Below are 19,622 nucleotides of genomic sequence, written 5' to 3' on the forward strand. Positions count from 1 at the left end.
TCGGTTTTGGAACCGGACAATCATCAACAAGTTCAACATGGACAAAATGACATCTCTGTATGTAAGTGGTACCCAACACTTTCTTTACTCTCTCAGGATTTGTTTGGGTTCTCAGTGGCAAGATAAGATGAAAGTACATACTTCCTAAATGTACGAGGACGACATTAAATCTCGAAGCAAATAGATATCTAACAAAGGGCATGGCCATCCACTTATTATGGGGTGCCCAACCACATGTATGTGAAATTGTAGGTTTCACATAACTAACCTCACTGTGAGTGTACAATGTACTCATTTCTCATCCACGGCCACTCTTCCTGACTTCTTCCCAGTGCAATGCACATTGCTCTATACCCGCAATTGTCATCACCCAAAGGGTCATCCACTTTAACAATATATTTGTGTAGTTCTTCTGGAATATCCAATTCGTAATGTTTCGGCCCCCTCAGGGTGCCAATGTCTAACTTTTAAGATGATTTTTTAGAAGAGTTATTCTGTGGTGTGGTTGTTTTAGGTGATAAAGGTGATTTTTTAGAAGAGTTATTCTATGGTGTGGTTGTTTTAGGTGGTAAAGGTGATTTTTTAGAAGAGTTATTCTGTGGTGTGGTTGTTTTAGGTGGTAAAGGTGATTTTTTAGAAGAGTTCTTCTGTGGTGTGGTTGTTTTAGGTGGTAAAAGTGATTTTTTAGAAAAGTTCTTACGTGGTGTGGTTTTTTTTTGTGGCAAAGGTGGTTTCAGAGAAGACTTATCTGCAGGTGGGTTTGGAGTAGCGTATTTAGATGGTGTGGGTGTTTTATGAGAAGGTTTGGAATTTGGCGTACATTCCGATTGTTGTGACGAGACCCACTCTTCATGTTCACGTTGGGAATGCTCAAAACCAGATGGATCTCACTTTGAAAAGTTCTCATTCTCAGTTTGAAGCTTTCTCTTACATCTACTGATAAGTGCTCAAAAAGTGCTATTTAACCCTCGATTATGCCTCTTGTTTAGCCATCTTAGCGGAGTAATAGTGTTTATACGTTGTGTTTTAAGATTCTACAGGTGAAAAAGAGAGTTTTGTACAATATTAGAGAAAATGGGGTAAAACGGATCAATTCGAAGCATTAAAGATCACATGGGAAGCCCGTGGACAATCATGGAGAAGGCCAAGGAATTGGAGCTATTAAAGATGCGACTTGGACCTATTTTAAAGCCTATTTGGAAGCCCAAGGCCAAAGGATTCGTTGCTTGGACCAAAGCCCGCAAAAGAGGATATAAGGATAGAGCAGAAGAGACAAAATCGGCTTACGCGTCTAGGACACATGGATCGAGCATCCAGACGCATTGATCGCGTCTGAGACGCATGAATAGTGCGTCCAGACGCATGGATCGACACTGTAGCCAATTCTTCTCAGTTTTGGAGACGAAGTTGGACTCTGAAAGAAGTCTATTTGTATTAGGAAACAAATGAAAGTTTGGAATGCTTCTAGAGCTCATTGTAACCTCTATAAATAGAGGACCTAAGTGCCTCATATAATTTGCCAATTCACTTATATTCTTGTCTCCAGAACTTGAGGCAGAGAGATATTAATAATAAAAGATTGGTTTTAACTAGCTGAGTCTTAATAAATTAGTTTTTCTAGTCTTATGTTCTTCGACTCTTCTTCTTCTCGTTCTTCCTTCTTTATGAAAAGCTAATCTTTTCCTTCAAGGGAGAAGATGAAGCCGGTGCTTAAGGTTTAATAATTCTTCTGGTTCATGGTGTTCTTCAATCAGGTTAGTTCTTTATGTTTTTAGTTATTAGTTCTTTTGCCCAGACCAAGGGATAGAAGTATAGATTAAGGTTTTTATTTATTGCAATCGAATATCATGCTAGTTTAGGGTTGTATTTATTGCAATTGAATATTTGTTAGTAACATGCTTTTATTTATTGCAATTGAATACAAAGCTATAATAGGGTTTTATTTATTGTAATTGAATATTATACTATTATTCTCTACTTTTCTTCTAGTTGTGTAGTGTTTTAGTGTAAGGAAAGTATTCCTTGTGTTTGCCTTAGATGGTGATTCATTGAATAGTTGCCCAAGCTCACATAAAAAGAAAGAAGATACTAGTAACATGAGCATAGGAACAACCTTAAGTAGAGTTATTCGTTAACGATGTTTTGTCCAAGAGGGCATCGGCACTCGCTCGATTGCCTAATTGTAGTCTACTTGTGAGAACAACCATGAAACAGAAGGTCATAGATCAAAAGTATTAGTGGATTCTAATCCCTTGAATTCTCTTTCTTATAAATTCTCAATAGTTTAGTTTAGTTTAGCATTAGAATCTAAAATATCTATAATAATAGTTTTTAATCCCTCAAACCCCCTTTCCAGTCCTGTCCTTCATATAAACATACACTTAAAAGTGGAATGATACCTTACTCATCATTTACTTATTCAGGGATAATTAGGTTTTGATACGCTTCTATTTTGTTCAATGACCATCATCTATCCATATCCTACATATACCATCTCACACACAAAAAAAGGCTTGTCAGCTACCCTTAGGCCAACCTTTGGTTTTCGCCTCCTCCTGAGGCAGTTCTAGCCATGTACTTTCTAGCACGGCAATCTCCATAAGTTTCCTAACCATAATCCTCTGCTCTTCTTCAGAAGCCATTTCATATCTTTTATGGAACATATCCATCGAAGGTCTACAATCAGGACCAACACCCACAGACACATTTGGAGAAGCAGACAAAGTTTTCCAAAAGGGATCGATAGCACTCAAAGATATGGACCGCTCTTGCTTTTGAAGTTCTATAATTTCGTGAGCACATGGCAATCCATGGCTGGTGCGCAAATAACACCCACAAATGAACTCAGAGTCTTTAGCAACATCCATTACACGGGTATTTAGTTCTTCAAAAAGCAAGTCCAAACATTTTATGAGTTCACAAAATAACAGAATTTTATGGCGGTGCTGAGTTAGAATCAGACTCCTCTCAAAAGTACCTCTAATCTTGGACATCTGAATCTTTAAAATTGGGTAAATCAAGTAATACATACCTAGAAAATCATGTCTGTTTGTATTTCCTAGAACATTTTTCACCTGAGCATGAGACCCTTCGACTCTATTGGTCGTTGTACTCCCAAAGTGAATGTGTTGGTTTGTCTAACAACATACGAATCGATCCTTGTAAGACACCAAGTCTCTCGCAGATAACTGACAAAATTGGAGTACTCAACCCTATAGTGTTTTTCCAAATTAGCAAATCTACAGTTGAAGATATCCTAAGCCCTCGATTTCACTACAGTGTTCCACGAGAACTACCTTTTCTCTACAAGTTCTGTGGTTGGAAAAAAATCAAGGCATTTCTGAAGGACACATGTAGCGGTATGCCATCTACAGAGATGCTTGTGTACGTCAGGGAACACAATATCAGTGGCACACATCAAGGCCGGCCACTCCCTATCAGACACGATCACGGATGGCCTTTCGTTACCCAGCAAGCCGTTAAACTGCCACAAAGCCTACCCATAGTCTATCGCTGTTTCAGACCGAAGCAACACTTGACAGACTGTGAAAGACTTCCAGGTTGAAGTCAACCCCACAAACTGTACAAAAGGCCACCGATACCTATTGGTTTTGTAGGTGGCGTCTATGATGATAACTTTTAGAAAAGTCCGAGCCAACTTAACACCCTCTGGATGGGCCCATAGCAACCCCGTTATCTCATCCGTATTCGTATCCTCTCTCACCTCCTTGAAATAATAGTTTTTTGCTAACATCTCACGCAATCTCTACATTTGCGTGCGACCGTTCATATCCAACGTCCTCACCTTGTGCCTCGCATTATAGACTTGATATATGCTAGATAGGTTTTCAGGGTACCTATTTCTGATGAACTTCAAAACTTCTTTAAGCTTAACTGAATTTTGAGTCATCTCTAATAAGTACTCGAATTGTGGAACGGTCAGCCGAGTAGCAAATACATGTCCTTCAAGGGTCTTCGCCAGTGGATGGTTGTGAATACCATTAACAACAACAATTTTCCAACTATCCACAGTGCCGCGTTGGAAACAACATCTTAACTTAAATGGACATCCACATTTTATTGTTCTCGTATTTCTCTTATTAGCCTTATCTTGACCTACCTTTTTGTGTGAACGATATGAGATACCCGAACTCTCACAAGTTAAATCCAGCCTTGGTACTCGGTTCTTGTAAGCATACTGCGACTTCCCAATTACGGAATTACCACAACCACATTACATTGTTTTCCCCGAGAAGTTACCCAACCAATTACGTCATTACGTGTATGAAATACCTAAAGATATGAAAGAAAACAATAATCAATACACTAATATAATTTCATTTAAAAAATAAAAACAAATAAAATCAATGCCTAATCTGTACCTCATCAGTAGTAAATATTTCTGTTGTATCCATTAAAAGCGGTTGAACATCATCCACGTCATTCGAGTTTCCAGGGTTCTCGGAATCCCGCAAAGGATCCTGCATGAAGAACAATTGTTAAGTGATGTATTATACAAATGATTTTTTATACAATTTTATTAGAATTGTAATTACGTATGTCATCGATTTGGTGAAATTTCATTTCATTTTAATTATGTTTTTCTCATTCGATGTGACTAGGTCGTTTGGACTAACCCAATTCGATATGGTCATATCGTTTATACTAAAGTTAATCGATGTAGCTGGGTCGTTTGGGACTCAATATATTGATGTGACTGGGTTGTTCGAGATGCCCAATTTCGATGTGGTGGGGTTGTTGGGGACTCAGATAAACCAAAAAATCAAGCTAGGTTTACCTTATTTCCTCGAGTATTTCTTCCCATCTCCGTACCATCTTTGGATTCACTTCCCATTGCAACTTTTTCACTTTGAATATTTTCCCTCATTTTGTCATCTTCCATTCCTCTCTCTTCTTCATTTTCTCTCATGTTTTCATTAAATGGTTCATCTTCTTCGTGTTCTAAAAAGCTCAGGTCTTCCATTTTATTGTTTCGAAGTTCCTCCACGTGAGAGAGAATGAAGAAGAGAGAGGAATGGAAGATGACAAAATAAGGGAAAATATTCAAAGTGAAGAAGTTGCAATGGGAAGTGAATCCGAAGATGATACGGAGATGGGAAGAAATACTAGAGGAAATAAGGTAAACCTAGCTTGATTTTTTTGTTTATCTGAGTCCCCAACGAACCTACCACATCGAAATTAGGTATCTCGAACAACCTAGTCACATCGATATATTGAGTCCCAAACGACCCAGCTACATCGATTAACTTTAGTATAAACGATATGACCACATCGAATTGGGTTAGTCCAAACGACCTAGTCACATCGAATGAGAAAAACATTATTAAAATGAAATGAAATTTCACCAAATCGATGACATACGTAATTACAATTCTAATAAAATTGTATAAAAAATCATTTGTATAATACATCACTTAACAATTGTTCTTCATGCAGGATCCTTTGCGGGATTCCGAGAACCCTGGAAACTCGAATGACGTGGATGATGTTCAACCGCTTTTAATGGATACAACAGAAATATTTACTATTGATGAGGACAGATTAGGCATTGATTTTATTTGTTTTTATTTTTTAAATGAAATTATATTAGTGTATTGATTGTTGTTTTCTTTCATATCTTTAGGTATTTCATACACGTAATGACGTAATTGGTTGGGTAACTTCTCGGGAAAAACAATGTAATGTGGTTGTGGTAATTCCGTAATTGGGAAGTCGCAGTATGCTTATGGGAACCGAGTACTAAGGCTGGATTTAACTTGTGAGAGTTCGGGTATCTCATATCGTTCACACAAAAAGGTAGGTCAAGATAAGGCTAATAAGAGAAATACGGGAACAGTAAAATGTGGATGTCCATTTAAGTTAAGATGTTGCTTCCAATGCGGCACCGTAGATAGTTGGAAAATTGTTGTTGTTAATGGTATTCACAACCATCCACTGGCGAAGACCCTTGAAGGACATGTATTTGCTACTCGACTGACCGTTCCACAATTCGAGTACTTGTTAGAGATGACTGAAATTCAGTTAAGCCTAAAGAAGTTTTGAAGTCCATCAGAAATAGGTATCTTGAAAACCTATCTAGCATATATCAAGTCTATAATGCGAGGCACAAGGTGAGGAAGTTGGATATGAACGGTCGCACGCAAATATAGATATTGCGTGAGATGTTAGCAAAAAACTATTATTTCAAGGAGGTGAGAGAGGATACGAATACGGATGAGATAACGGGGTTGCTATGGGCCCATCCAGAGGGTGTTAAGTTGGCTCGGACTTTTCTAAAAGTTATCATCATAGACGCCACCTACAAAACCAATAGGTATCAGTGGCCTTTTGTACAGTTTGTGGGGGTGACTTCAACCTGGAAGTCTTTCACAGTCTGTCAAGTGTTGCTTCGGTATGAAACAGCGATAGACTATGAGTAGGCTTTGTGGCAGTTTAATGGCTTGCTGGGTAACGAAAGGCCATCCGTGATCGTGTCTGATAGGGAGTTGGCCTTGATGCGTGCTGCTAATATTGTGTTCCCTGACGTACACAAGTATCTCTGTAGATGGCATATCGCTACATGTATCCTTCAGAAATGCCTTGATTTTTTCCCCAATTACGGAATTAGACCGTACTAGGGTGTCAGACCCCTAAAGTGTCAAGTTAGAGCTTTTAGCTCTTATAAGCATTGGACATTAGGGAATTCGAAGATAACGAGCATTTCCTCCTCTGTTCTCAAATATTTTAAATATTTTAAAACTTGATTTGATGTAGATGAAACAATCAAAGGGTAAATGAACAAAATATTGACTACAAAAGCCTTCCAACTTTTCAGATATATAAATTGTGTCTAACTTACACACTCAATACTCACAACCAAGACAAACAAGAGTAGCAAGATGAAATCTACTAAGACATAAGAAAACAAAATCCCTTCGTAAGGCATAAGATCACTAGATAACACAACAATTGCTCATACCTACACCTACTCCCTAAGAACTCAAGGATATCCCTTCATGGAGTCTGCGGTTTTTCCAGATCTTGCATCAATCCATGCTTTAGCAATTGTTTTCTGCATGTCGTCATCCCCTTCCTCATACATATTCTGCAAGGTCCAACATAATTTTGTCCAAATTAAAAACCTGGGATGGAAAAAAGAAACCTATATATGATAACAATGGATGAAGTGAAAGACACACCTTCATCAAGTCCATAATTCCCGCCATGGGATCTTTCTGTCTGTCAAGATTTGGTTTCTGCTGCAATGATGAAATATATATTGGATCAAGAAAATCAGAAGATAATACATAGATAGTCCACGATCAACTACTAGAAATAGGAAAGTGTGAGGAATGACCAAGCGAAAGACGGGGCAACAAATGTTAGTACGTTACCTTGTCCTCTTTGAAGTGCAAATCTAACCAGTTACCCTTTGACTCTTTGAATAAAGTGATGATGACTCTCTTGGGCTTGACAACCTCCTTGGATTTCTCTGGTACAATTTCCTTGTTCAATTTCGGTAGAGCACATCTGTAGTTCTTCCCTTGGATATCATGAAACTTTATGTCAACGGACATCGGCTTGAACACGGTCTCCACTTTCTCTTGCTCCACTCCTTCCAGCGACACATATATCTGTGGAATGGACAGTCGAGTTACCCAACAAATGAGACTGTATTACCAGAGATTTAAACAGGATCTAGTCTTTTACAAGTATGAAACAGTTAAAAATTCAGTAAACCCCTCCGATGATGTTCACTTGCATATTATACATGTGATCCTCTAAAAGATACTAAATTCTCAGTGTACCTTGATTTTCTCATTGTCTTGGTCCCAGCTGAATGAGCTAAGTATCACATACTGCAAGGCAGGGTTGGAGGGAACTTTTGCTGGAGCCTAAATTGGAACTGGAGCAGGAGTAGGTGCTAAAGACTGGTGTGGGCACTGAAGCATCTTCTGATAATTGTACAAAGATGAAATCTTAATCAGAAGAAACTAACACATCCACCATAATTTTACCACCAAAGAGTATATAATATACAAAAGCAACTGATGCCATTGTACACAACCTTCGAAGCCTGAAGGCCAATGGCAAAACAATCAACAATAACAATAACGGAAGTGGGACACCATTATGATTGCATAAAATGACTATGTTAAATCAAAGATTGTAAATGAAATCCAGGCCAGGCTATTAGGAAATCCTTTTACACTAACACACAACCTCATGTATATTTATTATTTATTATCCAGACCAGGATATTAGGATATTAATATTTTGGGTTAATTAGACTAAACCCCCAAAAGTATGCACTCCTTTAGATTAAACCCCCTATTGTTTAAATCATTAGACTTACATACCCATTCTAGTTTATGTTTTACTTAATTCCAGAACTACCCCTATTTTTTTTTTCCTCGATTACTCTCCTACTCCATTTTTGCTAACATTACCATATCTATACAAAATTACAAAACTTCTCGCACTATCTCTCTTCCAAATCAAAACAGCCCCACATCGTTAGAACTCAAATCTAACTTACTTAATTAAAAAAATAATAGAATATATATGTATTGATATAAGTCTTTAAAGCCATTAAGAAGGCCAATATGCTAGAAATGGGTTTAAAGAAATTGGAAATGGATTAAGAGTGAGAAAAAATAATTGGTGGGATGAAGAAGAATTCAAAATGTGTGATTATTGAGTTTAAGTATTTTGAATGGGGAGGTTCCATCGTAGACTGAAGACCTCCTCCAGTCTCAAGGGAAAAGAGTGAAAGTGGGAATCGACATAGGGCGCCAACCATTCTTTAAAAGAGAAAGGTGAAGTCCTCCTTTGGTTTCACCTCCGAGAAGTGTGATGGGATTTGAATATGGGTGTACAAGAGCTTGTTTACAATTGATCACATGATCGTATGCAACTCTCCTAATCTCTTGGGCGAAGTCAGCTGCTTAACCTGACCAATATAGGTGACGGTAGGTGTGACTAACTAATCTTAATAACTAAATTCTACATCCTGACATTTCAACATGTGACTCGCTGCTTGAACTTTCTTGTTTTTATGACGACCCCTTGTCTAGCTGCTTGAACTTTCTTGTTTTTATGACGACCCCTTGTCTAGCTGCATGGTCTCATTGATGTTCTGCTATCCCTTTGGACATTATAGACTTTGACATTTTTTTTTCTTGTGAGTTGAAAAGACAAATGTAGGCAGAATACCCAATTCAACTAATTGTCATGCTAAATGACCAAGTATTCGAACTTTCTTGAAAGTTCATCCACTAATTGATATTGACTTTGATCCAGATGGTAAAATTGGATGATTTGTTTGCCACAGCCAATTCAAGTTTTTTATTATTTTTTTCTTTTTTTGTTTGTGGAAATATTAGTAAGTTTGTTGATTTATTTATTACTATTTTTAGTTTTAGTATTTAATTAGGTATGTTATTTGTTATTATTTTGTTTCTATATTTGGTTTTTGAATTTGGATGCCACGTAGGAAATGGAGTCCCAAAGGAGTTATAGAGGGAGTTTGAGTATGAGCGCTCATAGTATATACTAGAGTACGAATTTGTTGCACACACTGAATCTGTGTGTTTGCTGACACTCCATCGGAACCATCTACGTATACACTTTACCTTGACTTCCCAAATTAAATTATAAAAAATGCTCCAAAAAAAAAAGAAGAAGAAGAAGAAGAAGAGAAATAACATAAAACTAAAATGAACAATCAAATCATTCAAAGAGGTTCTTCTTTCTTCTCCACTAAGTATCATTCAAAGTGATTACTTCTTCCCAAAAAAAGCCAACTGAGTTTACTAAGGGCTGAATGAGGATGGCATGGGGACCAAACAAAAAAAGCCTTGGTTATCTTCAAGCCAAATTCGGTCAATAAACTACTCTTTCACTTTAACTCAAATTAAATAATGAATGTGCACAAGAGAGAAAGTTGGGTTTTGGGTAACATGTCTTTGAATTGAAACATGTTATCTAAGTTTTTTGCAAGAATGTTTTGGGTTTTCTATAAAAGTTGGTTGAATTAATGAAACTTTGTGTTGGTTTTATAATTGTATGTTGAGTTCTTAGAGCATCTTTAATGGTGATACCAAATGAATACCAAATACCAAATTCTTAAAAATTTGGTAAAAACCATATTCAGTGGTGAGACCAAACCAAAAAAATAAAAATAAAACACCAAACCAAACACCAAATGGGAAATAGTGTTTGGTTTAATGTTGTATCAAATGTACGATGCGGTATTTAATAAGTCGCATGGTTTTTCAAACACCGCATGGGCCTGTGGGCTGTTGTGGGCTTTTTTGACGCGGTTTTCAGAAAGCAGCGTGGGTTTCGAAACAACATGGGCTTTGGGCTAAATTGGCTTTGGGCTAAACTGTGGGCTTTCTAGCGTAGTGTTTCGAAAGCTGTGTAGGCTATTCTGGCATGGTTTATCCATAGCAGCGTAGTTTGGTGTCGAATTTTTGGTGTCTGGGCTGAAGTTGTTTGGTGTTTGTTTGGTAAAAAAATTTGGTGTTTTTCAAGTCTTACCATTAAAGATGCTCTTAGATCGTAAAAGTTTGATTAATGGCAATTTTTTCTGACTAATCCCGGTCTACAGTTGGATGAAAAAGAAATAAATACGTGATTAATGGAGAAGAAGAAGATCTATCATGTATTCAATTTTGTTTTCCATTTACTTTGTTTTATCTGCTTATTTATTTTTTTAATTTATAGAAAACAAGCACACGGATTGCCCGTGTGCAACAAATTCACACTATATACATTGTTAAATGACTTAAATCTAAACAATTAATCAGCCTAAAGGTTGGAGAGTAGGATGACGAACGAAAGGAAATTTGGTGGTTCCCTCCCAGTTGAGAATGTCCAGGCTCTGGCTGCCAAGTAGTTGAAAGACATCCCTGACCGTTATGTCCGTCCGGAAGTGGATTCTGATGTAATTTGCATCGACAAGTCTCTGGAGATCCCAGTCATTGATCTTAGTAGACTACTTGATCAACAATTTGCTTGCGAAGAACTAGCTAAGCTTCATGTTGTGTGCCAAGATTGGGGCTTCTTCCATGTAGGTGCATCACATTAAAACGTAGCAGATTTATTATCTGTGTTTTGATGATCTAATTAATGTTCTTACTTTCACTTATATAATAACCATGTTCCAATGTACAAAACAAGTTTAATTTCTTGCAATTTGTCAAGTAGTTGATCAACCATAGTGTACCAGAGGTATTGATTGAAAACATGAAAATTGACACACATGCGTTCTTTAGACTTCCATTAGAGGAAAAAAGAGCTTATGCACAACTACCCGACAACATTGAAGGTTATGGTCAAGCCTTTGTGCTGTCTGAAGAGCAAAAGCTAGACTGGGGAGACATGCTTTTCTTTTTGACACTGCCTGTTCATTCTAGAGACATGAGATTTCGGCCCACTAGCCCTACTTCTTTCAGGTATGTGATAAACCATTTTGAAAATTAGTTGCAAGTTCTATCAACGAGAGGCCTTAAAGCTGGGGTTTGCGTTAACCTAAGATTGAGTAGGAAGGAGAAATAGCATTCTCTCTTATAGATGGAAAACATGACAAAGTTCTTCTACATATATTTTAGGGAAACTACGGAGAAATACTCAATTGAGTTGCAAAGAGTGACGGTTTGCCTGCTAGGTTCAATGGCCAAGAACTTGGGGCTTGAACCAGAAAAATTGACGAACATGTTTCAGATGGATGGATCACAATCGCTAAGGATGAACTATTAATGGCCAAAGAACTTGGGGCTTAATATATTTCCATTCACAGCATAGAGAAAAAATGGAATCAATCAATAAAAAATAAACAAAAATAAAAAACTTGAATTTGAATCCAAAACCATAACTTATTTATCGTGATTTACCATTTGTAAATTGATTACGAACAGGATCTATGGTACAAAACAATAAAATATAAACTAAAAAATAATTCAAAATGAATGGATGAATGATTTATCTTCTCCAAAATTCAAAAGTTGAATTTGAACTAATATTTTCAATGTTCAAACTTGAATATGGAAATTGATATTAAACTCATAAGTTTGTATTTATATCTCCAAATTTCTACAAAAGTTAAAAGAAATTATAAACAAAATACAAAAAATATTTTAGAGTCTTGAGGTCTTTCAGTCGCGGGTTGGGCGGCTTTGATCGGTCGGGTTTGAATATAGAACCTACACCCATGATGCTACTGGTCTATTTAACCTACCGGATGATGGGTCAACGGTTTTTTTTTTTACACTCCTACCCACCATGTCCTCATGCGGACAAGGTTTTAGGCCTTTCTTACAAATGCTCAATGTCTAACTTTGTTCAAATCAACTGCAGATCAAGAAAGGAAGGAACTGGGTTCCCATTAAACCCCTTTCCGGTGGTTTCATTGTCAATGTTGGCGATACAATTGAGGTAATATCACCACAATATCTATGGTGTTCGTTCTAGTAATGTCGTTCAGAGATTTTTGTTTATGAGCACACACAAGCTAACAAAGTTGCAAAACACATACCACGTAGTTGCACTCATGAGGAGTGAGGATAAGAAAGGGCAGACCTAATAGTTGCAATCTTCATGTTTTATATGAGCATTGCAAGTCGTTATCAAAATCGACAGAAGGCATATTAATTTTTTCTGAAATTTGCAAAAGCGTTAGACAACTCTATGCAGAAAATGGTGTTTGGTTGTCAAGATATGAATGTCATAAAGATTGCCTTCATTTATATTACTCTGATGTATTGCTTATTTGCATATATTAAGTAACGGAATATACGGGAGCATAGAGCAGCGGGCTGTGATTAACTCTGACAAAGAACTGTTAAGATTTTTCCATAACCCAAAATCGAATGTCAATCAATAAAGAAAACCTAATTGTAATAGGACATACCTGAAGCCATAGCGTTGATCAAGCAAGTCATATAAGTAGCAGAACGTTGTTGTCTTCCACTCCAAAACCCTTCTTTGTGTTCTCTCACAATAGATGGAAAACAATGAGACTCAGAATAAGGTTTGGGATGGGGACCTCAACTAAGTACTTATATATTGTGGGTGTATTTCTATTATAGCCCATCATGATAATAGAAATACGCTTAAACCCAAAAAAGTATCTGCACATATAGTTCAGCCCATACACACTTTATACACATGTCATGACCTGACACGTGTGATTTGAGACATGTAAATGACTCGGTAATGTTACTTTAAGATCACGGTTTAGTGAGTCTTCCCAATGTCACACGTATGTAGTTCGACAATTAACACTGTGTAATGTGTATGATCTATGTAGATACACCTGAAGAGGAAAAGTTCTAATAATCTCCCACTTGTACCACATAGGTCATAACCTGATATTAGACAATGGTAAACCTTAAGAGCTCTAAATTCTATTGTCGAAATTAGGAGTGACGTCTCAAAACAATCTGGTCCGTTGAGAAATAAAAATATAGGATCACAGCAGCCTTTGCCATATTTAGCATGACTAGACTCATCTGTGGTCACAATACTAATATCTCTAACGAAATAGATTAACTATGGATGTGTAGCATGAAAATAACATGTAATGTGATCCTTGAACATGCTCATTTTCAACTGGTCCAACTTTATGATATATAGTGATTTTCTTTATTCTTCTTAATCAAACTTTATATGTGCAACCATAAATGAATAAGTAGATAACTTTATTTCAAAATCATCAATTACTGAAGTGACAACCAAAGTTTAGTAAACAAAAAATTAATACAAATTCCCACTAAAAAGAAACATCACAAGGACTAACCACCCCCATACAAGCTACATGCTCCTTAAATGCCTTAGGTGGTAAGCCCTTAGTTAGCGGATCAGCTATCTGGAGATTTGTATTAACGTACTCAATTGTCATATGATGATCTTTAACCCTCTCTTTCACGACAAGAAACTTTATGTCAATGTGCCTAGACTTTGATGAACTCTTGTTGTTCTTGGAATAAAGTTCAGCGACTTTATTATCACAATAAATCGCTAATGGTTTCTCAATGAAACCCATAGCATGAAGCCCAGAAGTGAAATTTCTATACCACTTTACTTGATTTGATGCTTCAAAACAAGCAATAAATTCTACTTCCATAGTGGAGGAGGCTATTAGTGTTTGTTTGACACTTTTCCATGATACAGCACCTCCAGCTAACATGAAAACATAACCAGACATGGATTTTCTACTATCCAGGCAACTAACAAAATCCGAATCTGAATACCTAATCAACTCAAAATGATCAGTTTTTCGGTATGTGAGCATAAAATCTTTTGTTCTTTGCAAATACCGCATCACCTTTTTAGCCGCTTTCCAATGATCTATGCTTGGATTACTTAAGTATCTGCCTAGCATTCCAACTACGTACGCAATATCTGGACGCGTACAAACTTGAGCATACACAAGACTCCCTAATATTGATGCATAAGGAATATCTTTCATTTGTTCTTTTTCTCTAAATTGTTCTTTGGACATTGAAGCAAACTCAATTTATCACCCTTAGCAATGGGCGCATCACCTGGTGCATAGTTTTGCATGCCAAACCTACTTAGCACCCTTTCAACATAAGCCTTTTGTGATAAGCCCAGAATGCCATGTGATCTATCACAATGAATTTCAATGCCTAGCATAAAGGATACTTCACCAAGATCTTTCATCTCAAAATTCCTCGAAAGAAATCTCTTGGTTTCATGCAAAAGGCCTATGTCACTGCTCGCTAGTAGGATGTCATCAACATATATATAGCACTAGAAAATAAATTTACTCCCACTGATCTTGTGATAAACACATTGATTCACATCATTTTCCTTAAAACCAAAAGAGGAAATGATGTGATCAAACTTTAAATACCACTGACGAGATACCTGCTTTAAGCCATAGATGGATTTCTTTAATTTGCAAACCAAATGTTCAGAGCCTTTGGACTCAAAACCATGAGATTGCCTCATATAGATAGTCTCCTGAATGTCACCATTCAGAAAAGCTGTCTTAACATCCATCTGGTATAACTCTAAATCATAATGAGCTACAAGTGCCATAATAAGTCTAAAAGAGTCTTTCGATGAAATTGGAGAGAAAGTCTCTTTATAGTCAATGCCTGCCTTTTGAGTAAAGCCTTTTGCAACAAGACGTGCTTTATATCTGTCAATGCTGCCTTTTGAGTCTCTTTTGATTCTGAAAATCCATTTGTTATCAATGGGTTTGACTCCATTAGGCAACTCAACAAGATCCCAAACGTCATTGTCTTTCATAGACTTTAACTCCTCTATCATGGCATTCATCCAATCTAAGGAGTGAGCACTTTGTTTGGCCCTGCTTGCTTTGCTTTCCACTTTATATACTTTGGACAATTTTTCTTAATGTGACCTGTAGGTTTCTTGCAAAAGTAACATAAAGTAGCCTGAACCTGTTTATCTTGCGCATTCACCTGTGGTGTCGCATTATCTGCAGTTCCTTTACCCTTATTATTCCATTTTCTTTTCTTAGTGCTTGAATTGCCATTAGAGGAAGTTGCCAAGTGAGCACTTTCAGTCTTCTCTTGTTTCATCCTTTCCTCTTCTTGCATACATTGAGCAATGAGCTCATTAAGAGTCCATTTCTCCCTTTGAGTATTATAATTGATCTTAAAGGGACCAAATTGTGCAGGAAGAGAAATAAAAATGAGGTGCACAAGGAGATCATCAGAGAACTCCAACTTTAGTGCCCTTATTTTGGCAACAAGATTAGATATTTCCATAATGTACTCTCTAACATTTCCTTTGCCAGTATACCGCATGCATGGTGACAATCAAGTTTGCTAAGGAGCGTACTTGCCTCCACCTTTTCTGATGCAACAAATAGGTCTGCAACTTGGCTTAGAATTTCTTGGCATTTTCTTCCTTAGGCATTGCACCACAAAAAGTTTCAAAAATAGAGTGCTTCATTATACTAAGACTAAGGCGATTGGAGCGCTCCCACTTTTCGTAGTTAGCCTTTTCCTCAGCTCCACTATCAGCCTTAAGTTTAGCAGGCTCATCAACACGTAATGCATAATCCAAATCCATACATTCAAGAACGATTAGAACATGTTCTTTCCATTTTGTAAAGTTGGAACTAGTAAGAATTGGAATACTAGTTAAATTGGCAGATATAGAAGATGTATTCACTGAACATGATACAAAAGATAACCCACATTAATAGATATGCCATTTACTTTGATGCATAAATAATAATAAACTGTAATATTATCATGCATGCATTAGTCGAAATGAAAAATAATAATCAAATAGACAAATGACAAGAAATAAAACATTTATAAAATGTTAGTAGTGGGCCTTAATGAGAAACCTAACACACCGTTATAATTCAAGTCTTTGGACAAGCATTTAACGTGTAAGTGGTTTTCTCTAAGCACATAAGACTAATCGACATATGTAAAACAAAGTTAGGCTTGGCCAAACAACAAGTCTTCCTTAGGGCCGACTATTGAATGCATAACTCCTAAAATTATTTTACATATATTAATTACCTTATACCGTCACTAATCCGGCCAAAATAATAAACTTCTTTTGGGCCGATTACTACTTGCATGGATTAAGACGCAACCATACACAATCCAATAAACTTTACCATTAAACCCACATAAATTTTCCTTATTTTTTCCATGAAAGAGGCTACTTAGGCAGCGTATCACATTGAACTTACCCAAATTTCATGGTTTAGATGGCTAATTTTCAAATGTTTGGAACATGCTATTATTCAATTCTATTAATTAACATGATAATAGTAGAAAAGAAAATTCCAATAGGAAAGTTCATAAATCCAAACATGATCAAACTGAAAATTTAAGTCCATCTATTTTATTGGCCCGAAAAACTCTTCAATTTGACTATTCATACGCCCAAAACGGACTTAAAACGAGGTATATACAACTGAAATAAGTTAATTGGGCCCAAAAAAATACCAAATAGGCCCAAAACGAATCAAACTAGGTCCAGTCAGCTTGAGTCAGACCCGGTCAGCGTAGTCAGACTTTGTTTGCAAAGTCAGACCTGGCATACATGGGTTAGACCCAAACCCAGTCTAGTTCATGGGTCAGATTTGGATTTTGGGCTTATGAGCAAGCCTTTAATCAAACTCTATTTTTGGATTGGTGAGTTGATCTAAAAGACAACTCATCGTCACCAACCTTTAGAGATAATACAAGCTTCAACAGTAAATCTTGCCTGCAATAACCGTACTGCTCACCCACAAAACCATGCCAACAGATGATGCAACATAAAAAGCTTACCTTTAAATGTGATCTACCATATTATATGACCCCCACAACAAATTTCAGTGTATTTAAATTATAGATCTCAAAGATCCATGGATAAAGCCGAGAAAAGATCGAGTTTTTTAACGGGTTATCGGCAACGAATCAAAAAACATATTGATCAAAATCCGTCATTCACCTTATGAATATGATTCTTGAATAATGAACTTGCGACCGTATGAAACCTTTTTATCGGAACAGATTCGGTGATTCGATAAAAACAAAAAATATTTCGCAAACCCGTCATAACTTTAAAAAAAAAAAAAAAAAACTCGATTTTTACTCAATTTTACATGAAGTAATAAAATTAAACTGTATGTTCTCTTCATGATTAACATATAGGCGACTGATACCAATTGTTAAAATTTTTCCATAACCCAGAATCGCATGGGTCCTATAAGCAGTGGAACCAATGGAAAACTATGAGACTCAAAACAGGGTTTGGGATGGGGACCTCAACTTATATATTGTGGGTGTATTTCTATTATAGCCCATCATGATAATAAAAATACGCTTAAGCCCAAAAAAGTATTTGCACATATAGTTCAGCCCATACTCACTTTATATATGTGTCATGATCTGACACGTATGATTTGAGACATATAAATGACTTGGTCATGTTACTTTAAGATCGCAGTTTAGCGAGTCTTCCCAATGTCACACGTATGTAGTTCGACAATTAACACTGTGTAATGTGTATGATCTATGTAGATACACCTGAAGAGGAAAAGTTCTAACAAGAACGACTCTCCATCGCTGCATTTCATGAACGCAAGATTTGGCACTGCTATTGAACCTATCCCTGATCTTGTAAAAGAATCCAGCGAGAGATACAAGACACTAAGTTATGAGGATTACTTGGGGCATATCATCACTTCTAATTAGCTTGATGAGAAGAGCTTCCTGGATCACATGAAACTATAAGTTTATAACTGAAAGAATAAACATTGGTAATCAAGATTCAAGATGAACTACATGTCAGTTAATTCAGTCAGTTAAGAAACAGTGGGTTTAGATTATTCATATTGTTTTGGCATAAATACAAGCCTTGTTAGCAATTCGCCGAATTATTTGCGAATAATTCGCGAATCGAATTTTTGAACGGCAATACGTATAATACTTCCGAATGTTTCAAAGATTTGGAATAATTTGTGATTTTTTGCTTTGAAACGAATAATTTGGATTTTGGTAAATTTTTCATAAATTTGGCTAAAAAATTCGGCTAAAAAAAAAATGAAGATTCAGTTGCGCTTTTGTTATTTTTTATGTATTTTATATCCTCACTCTTACTTTAAGTGCCCCATTCTTACATTCTTAGTAATAAATTAATCCAAAAGTTTTGCTTTTATACTTTTTGGGCAATATTTAAATTGTCATGTCATGGTGTGTGTATTTTAAAGTTTGAACTGTAATTGAAATCCAAGAACAAATAAATGAAGGTACTTATGTAGACCGATCAATTTGTTTCAATGTTTTCGTAGCTAAATTGCTTAGATATGTTTGTTATGTTGTAAAGAATGACAACTATTATTAATATTTATTAATATAATATCACAAATTTTTTACTTCCGAATTTTTGCAACAAAACGTTTAAAATACGTATTAATTAAACACCGCACAATTGCCGTATTGTGAATTTATGACTGAATATTTGATTGTACTGTTTTTTTGAGTCGCTGAATAATTTTTGAATTATTCCCGTACCGAATTTTTGCCATATCCCGAATTGCTAACAGGGAGTACAAGTGTACAACGATATCAAAATCTTCAATATGCTAATAAGTTCCGAATGGAAGTGTAGTTCAGTAGTTGTATACGTTCTTGATCTAGCCAAAACAAAAAACAAAACGAAAGCTCCAGAAATTTGAGAAGTTTGGTAAAGTAATCTTTATTATGCATTACTAAAAAGGATTCTAATCATATAAATCCGATGCATTTCACAGATCTTCTGATCTTGCCGACTGTTTGAAATATTGTATACAACTGCTTTGTTAAATGGCTCGGGTATGCCATATGCTATAGAAAAACTCCGTGTAACGGTCTATTATTGAATAACTCATGTAAGTACCCTCCGTTCTCAAGCATATCACTACACCACACGTGTCCATAATCTAGGTCGTATCTTCACAGCTCGTACCACGCCACCATGACGTAACAACGACCCAAACTCAGGTCGTCCCAAATATCAGTTATAACCATATATAGAAGCAAATGATCTAGCGTGATCTTGGAGCTCAGTCAGCGCACCAATCAAGGAGACATTTACTTTGTAACATTAGGAGTAATGACAAATCA

The 19,622-nt window shown here is 36.4% G+C and overlaps 1 protein-coding gene and 2 pseudogenes across 3 annotated transcripts; 1 reads left to right on the forward strand and 2 right to left on the reverse strand.

The window, feature by feature from the left end:
- Positions 1–6,806: 6,806 nt before the first annotated feature.
- On the reverse strand, positions 6,807–9,039 carry LOC147524808 (uncharacterized). 2 transcript variants are annotated; one of them, XM_086563795.1, is made up of 4 exons: positions 7,809–9,039; positions 7,395–7,634; positions 7,200–7,256; positions 6,807–7,105 (listed from the first exon to the last, which is right to left on the reverse strand). In XM_086563795.1, exons 2-4 carry the CDS (start codon positions 7,575–7,577, stop codon positions 7,001–7,003), a joined length of 345 nt encoding a protein of 114 aa, XP_086419921.1. In that variant the 5' UTR covers positions 7,578–7,634; positions 7,809–9,039; the 3' UTR covers positions 6,807–7,000. The 2 variants fall into 2 exon arrangements, with proteins under 2 accessions (XP_086419921.1, XP_086419914.1); XM_086563788.1 differs by having other exon boundaries at positions 7,200–7,259; positions 7,809–9,030.
- A 1,777-nt stretch (positions 9,040–10,816) lies between these two features.
- Positions 10,817–12,748, forward strand: LOC147524809 (S-norcoclaurine synthase 1-like; annotated as a pseudogene). Its single transcript, XR_015204060.1, has 4 exons — positions 10,817–11,077; positions 11,215–11,462; positions 11,619–11,760; positions 12,364–12,748. The product of XR_015204060.1 is annotated as an S-norcoclaurine synthase 1-like (transcript).
- Positions 12,749–13,777: 1,029 nt separating this feature from the next.
- Positions 13,778–14,476, reverse strand: LOC147524810 (secreted RxLR effector protein 161 pseudogene; annotated as a pseudogene).
- Positions 14,477–19,622: the final 5,146 nt, after the last annotated feature.

Source organism: Coptis chinensis, chromosome 1 (genome assembly GCF_015680905.1).
Source record: "Coptis chinensis isolate HL-2020 chromosome 1, ASM1568090v1, whole genome shotgun sequence".
NCBI lineage: Eukaryota > Viridiplantae > Streptophyta > Magnoliopsida > Ranunculales > Ranunculaceae > Coptis > Coptis chinensis.